The 5,384-nt window shown below is 39.8% G+C and overlaps 1 protein-coding gene across 1 annotated transcript in view; it reads right to left on the bottom strand.

Annotated features, from left to right (window-relative positions):
- The window catches only part of LOC105532166 (chromosome unknown open reading frame, human C1orf53), a 4,855-nt gene extending 4,486 nt beyond the window's left edge, over positions 1-369 (bottom strand). Inside the window, exon 1 of the mRNA XM_011970245.1 lies at positions 14-369. Coding sequence (XP_011825635.1) covers positions 14-277 — 264 coding nt within the window. The 5' untranslated portion in view covers positions 278-369. The remainder of the gene's footprint in view (positions 1-13) is intronic.
- Positions 370-5,384: the final 5,015 nt, after the last annotated feature.

The raw sequence follows: 5,384 nt of genomic DNA, 5'->3' as shown, positions 1-5,384 counted from the left end.
GAGGGGGTCTCACCGCGCAGGCGGCAGCGTGCAGCTCTGCGATCCGTCGCTCCGCCACCGTTAACTCTTCGTTCACCGAAGGCCTCGCCGCTCTCTCCGGCCTACTCGGCGTGCCGGGCGCGGAGCCGCCGCAGTTTCCCTCGTTAGCAGAGTAGAGGGTTAAACTGAGCTGCTGTCGGAACCCAGCTCGGACCCAGAGAGGTGCTGGCGGTGGGGCGGCGGGAGGTTGCCTCCAGAGCGCGGGACCCGCCAGTGCCCAGATCTGCTTGGCCGCCATGCCGCCGCCGGTCTTGGGAGGCGGAGCACCCGGCGCTGGGGCCCCGAGGGGCGACCAACGCGGGCCTGAGCCCGGGGAGCCGGTCTTGGGCAGCTCGTGGCCACCGCTGCGTGGGGTCGGTTTGCGCTGCCAGGGGAGCAGGTGGAGGCCCACGGACTGAGCCTTCTGCCTTCACCACCGGGCCCGCTGCGGAAATAAAATGGGCTTTTAAGGCAGCTAACGAGGCTCTAATGAGCTGCCAGGACGGGGAAGAGCCTGCTGTTTCTACATCTTTGGACTTGAATTCTAAGCTCTTCTTCTCCCCCTACGCCCACCCAGCTGAAAGGTGGACATTTTTTCTCATGTCAAACTGGACTTGGGATCATTCAGTATAATCTCCACTACTGTTAAGATCCCAGGAAGTGATCAAAAGACCTGAGGTTTGTGAATCACCACCTTGGGCCTATCCAGAAAAGGCTGAGTGTTTCCAGGTAATATGTGATACGAATAAAGGTGGAAGTGGAGCCTTCTTTGCTTGGTTCTTTGGCCCACCCTAAAATAAGGGCCAAAAGTAAAATCGTACACTGAATAAGAAAAGGTGTTGTGTTCATGTTGCTGAATAGTTACAAAATCAAAACTAAAACCCTTTTTCCTTTCTGATAGTTGAAAGTTATCTTGATACCGTCACAGAATTGAATTTGAGAAAATTATCGCAAGCCCAGGAGGTAATTTCAGGTGTTAGCATTAAATTAACACCACCCCTTCTTCCTACCCCCAGTCTGGGTTTCAAGAAAAGGAGGGCTGAAGAGTACCAATTTTGTTAGTGCTCTTCAATATTGAAGAACTGAGGGCAGGAATTGATCTTTGAGGACAAAAGTTGATTCTTCAGCTGTATAGGAGAAAGGTGACTAAACCACTATAGACCATCACTACGTGTTTTTTTGGTTTCTGTGTTTACCATGCAACCCTGTAGTCATATTGTCATTTTCTTAAATCTTAGCAGGAGCTGATCGAAACAATCCTATTGGTTCATTAAAAATCTCAGTGAATTAATAAATTGGAATTCTATTTTGCAAATTGGTTTTCTTTTTGTTGGAATAAAAAATTAGGATCTGGAGACTGTTTAGTAATCTGAGGAGAGTTTAAAATCTGGAAAGCGAAGGAGGGACCCTAGGGAAAGCTGCGGAAGAGTGGGACCAAACTTGAGATCACCAAAAGTGAACAACTGTGATGTTACTCACATTCACCGTAAGTCAGGTCCCCGCACCAACGAAAACCTGAAATTAATTTATTGCATTGTGTTTAAAATTAAGGATCAGGATCCACTAATAGGACATCGATTCAAAGGATAGAGACAGCATTTTACAGGAATGAAATAGACTAGACCATATTTAAATAGAAAATAATAGAACTATCTTATCTAGGAAGAGTACGTATTGTTACATGAAACTTCTTTTGGTGGAGATGAGAGGGTGTTAGTGACTGTAAAGGGCTTGAACAACAGAGATCTTGTGGGTAACAGAATAATTCTTTATCTTGACCATGATGATTACACAAATTTATATGTGATAAGATGCCATGGAGCTATACATACGTTGTTTTAATGTCAGCTTCCTGGTTTTCATATTGTACTGTTAGCATTAAGGTGTGAGCATTGGGGGAAACTGGGTGAAGTAAATACAGTACCATATCTGCAACTGCATGTGGACCTATAATTATTTCAAAATTTAAAAACTTATTTTATTTTTTTTGAGACAGAGTCTCACTCTGTTGCCCAGGCTGGAGTGCAGTGGTACAATCATAGCTCACTGCACTCTCTAATTCCTGATTTCAAGTCATCCTCCTACCTCAGCCTCCTGAGTAGCTGGAACTACAGGTGTGTGCCACCATGCTTGGCTAATTTTTTATTTGTAGACACGGGGTCTCCCAGTGTTGCACAGGCTGCTTTTGAACTCCTAGATTCAAGGGCTCCTCCCACCTCTGCTTCCCAAAGTGCTGTGATTACAGGTGTGAGCCATCACGCCTGGCCTAAAAACAGCAATTTTAAAGAGATGTAGAAATGAATTTCGGATTATTTGGTAAAGCAGATTACTGAATTAACCAAAAACTTTTTTTTTTCTGTCTTCTCCATTCCCATTATCATTTAGATGTTGAATAGATTACCTGCCCCCTTCAATTTTCATTTGATCTTCATACTTTAGAGTCCATGTCATTTCTCACCAAGTAACTTTCATTCATTATGTCTCTTGTTTTAGAAAGCCTCCTCAGGGCTTTACCCTTAGCTTATTCTATCATGTGCTCATTTCTCAGATTCTCTGTGCTCATAGTAGACGAAACTGTATGAAAGTGGGGTACTAAGTCCCACCTTAGAGTGTTGCATAAAGTTTGAACTTTATTTACAAAGTATTTACATTTAGATTTGCCCTAGAAAGAGTCATTTTGTGCCACAACTCTGTGTAACATGTAATGTAATATTTGATATATTTTATAACATTGATTATATCATTTGGGATATTTGTGTTAATATTGAACATGCTTGTTATGTTGGAGGTGGGGAGATCAGAGAAATGCATTCCCCTAGATTTCATTGATATTAATTTTTAAATAGGTATGTTAGGACTCTCTAGGTTGCAAGATACAGATTACACAACTCAATCGGGTTACAATAAAAGGAATGTGTTTGCTCATATAACCATGAAGCATGACTTGATTCAGGATTCAACAGGGCTTGGTTTTCATTTTTCTGCTTAGCCTCTTCAATGCTAATTCTCTTTTCAGGCAGGCATTTTTCTCATTGGTGAAATAAAGCTGCAGACAGCTCCCATGGTTTCATCCTTTCTGGTCCTTGTCCAAGTTTAAAAAAAAAAAAAAAACAAAAAAAAAAAGAAGAAGAGTCATGTTATGAAGCTGCAGGATAAGAGAAACCCTTTTTCCCTTCTGAAAGTCCTGTCAGCCATATCTTTATCATGTGCCCATTTCAGAACCAGTCTTTTGAGTATAGATTATACTTAAGCCAATCAGGGTCTATCCCTGGATCTGCCTCTGGGCAACCCACCCAAATCTATTGCTGAAAATGGCCTGTATTAATGCTGAGGATACAATTCACAAAAGACCACTATAGCGTGACTTTCAAAAGCAAAGAAAATTCTGCCAGCCCACCCAGTCCTTTTTAATATTTAGTATTTAAAAGTTCATTTTTAAAGTTTTTTTATGTTCCTCTGTCCCCTCTAAAAGCCTTCCTTTGATTTCTCACAATTATTTGTGCCATTTCAACTTTTTGTATTTTTTTGCATTGTTTTCCCAACAGGTCATAATAGGGAACATGTCATTTTCATCTTTTTATCTCCACAGCCCAACTTGTACTTCTGCAGAAAGTATTACGGTACAAGGTGAATAATGAATAATGAATTTTTGAATGGATAAATGAGTCAGCAGTTTTTTATTCTCAAATACATATTCCTAATTACTGGACAAAAATGTCATGAAATTTTAATATTAAATTTCTATACATAGTATTGCATATTTGAAAATATGTATTGTGGCAAATATTTCTGTAAAAAACTAAGTGAAAGAGATACTAAATCTGAAATCTTATTGAATTATATTATTAAATAAAATGACCTATTTTACTGACAAATAAGACAGATGCATATATTATTAAATGATCTGATCTAAGCCCTTGAGATGCTGCCTTTGACTTTAAGTGTTACCTTTTAATGAATTATGAATGTATTGAGCTGATAGTGGACAAATTATTGCTGGAACCACAGAGCTACCAACAGACTTCTTGTCCATTTACTGCCGGTTTTGCACACTTCCATTTGGACACTGATTATGTATTTGATGTTTTCTAAATACCCGAATGGTGTGTTATGACATGCCATGCTCCATGTAGAGTGGATTTTCACTATCAATTCTTATGATTGAGAGCAAATGTTACATGCCCCTAAGGTTGCCTATAGGGAATCTTTGTTTCATTTAATCGGACATCCAATAGCACACTTTGTTTCACAGAGCTGGTCTTAGAAAATTCTTTTGGGAATTATAACCATTTCTATTTGCAAGTCCAGCAAATCTCTGCCGACTTCACAGTGGATGTGACTCCACTAGTGTTACATGCCTAGAGCACTGCTGCATTTGGCTCTCATCTTTCCATTTTGTTTTTGTTATCTTGGACGAGTATAGATGAGCTATATAATATGAAGTAATCTAGCCATTTCATCTCTTCATCCACTCAGTCATTCTCTAATGGAATGGTAGTCTGGCTTCTACCTGCACTGCCAATTTAAAGTGTTACTAAATCCAGTGCACTTATACAGTACTCCCCTAACTAACACTCCTTGTACTTTTAAGGTGGTCAGTTTTCTGCCCCTCAAAGCTATTCTCTTGACTTCTTCAACCCCAAATTCTTAAAATTTGCTTTTTATTTTTAGAATTATTCTTTGAATTTTTAAAGAGCCCTTCTTCTGTCCTCTCCATCCTTAAATGTTGATTTTCTTCAGATTTCTTCAGCAATTCTCAGCCCACTGCTCTCACTGTATAATCCTTCTCCAAGTGATGTTATCCATGCTTATGTTTTTAATCTATTACCATGTAATGAATCTTTATCATGTTGAAAGCTTTTGAGAGCAACATACCTATCTAGCCATCTGCCTGCTAGACATAGATGTTTAAAATCCCCAAACTCATCATGTCTAAAACAGACTTAATCACCATTACCTTTGAAATCTTACTTTTCCATTTATTTTCAATTTTAAAGGCATGGGTGCCCAATCATTCATCAAATTCAGAGATCTTGGAGTAATTGTACACTTTTTCTACATCTCCCCATCCAGACCGTCACCAACTCTTGCCAGTTTCGTCTGTGAAGTCTCAAATTGTCTCCAATTTGTCAAAAAGTCTCAAGTTGGTCCTTTTCTTTGCTTCTATCATTGTTCGTTGTCTTTATCATTTCTTTCCCCTGACTACAGCTATAACAGAATGGTTTCTTAATGGAAATAATATATAAGGAGGGCTTACTGTGTATCAGGGCACTCTGATAAGTGCTGGAGATTTATTATTCATATTTTGCATCTGCTGTTTAGTCTGACAAAAAATACCCTGTTCTCATCACCTCAATCTTCAGCTC

The sequence above is a fragment of the Mandrillus leucophaeus genome, unplaced genomic scaffold (genome assembly GCF_000951045.1).
Source record: "Mandrillus leucophaeus isolate KB7577 unplaced genomic scaffold, Mleu.le_1.0 Scaffold938, whole genome shotgun sequence".
NCBI lineage: Eukaryota > Metazoa > Chordata > Mammalia > Primates > Cercopithecidae > Mandrillus > Mandrillus leucophaeus.
The sequence above is the reverse complement of the archived record's forward strand: the minus strand, read 5'-3'. Positions and strand labels throughout refer to the sequence as shown.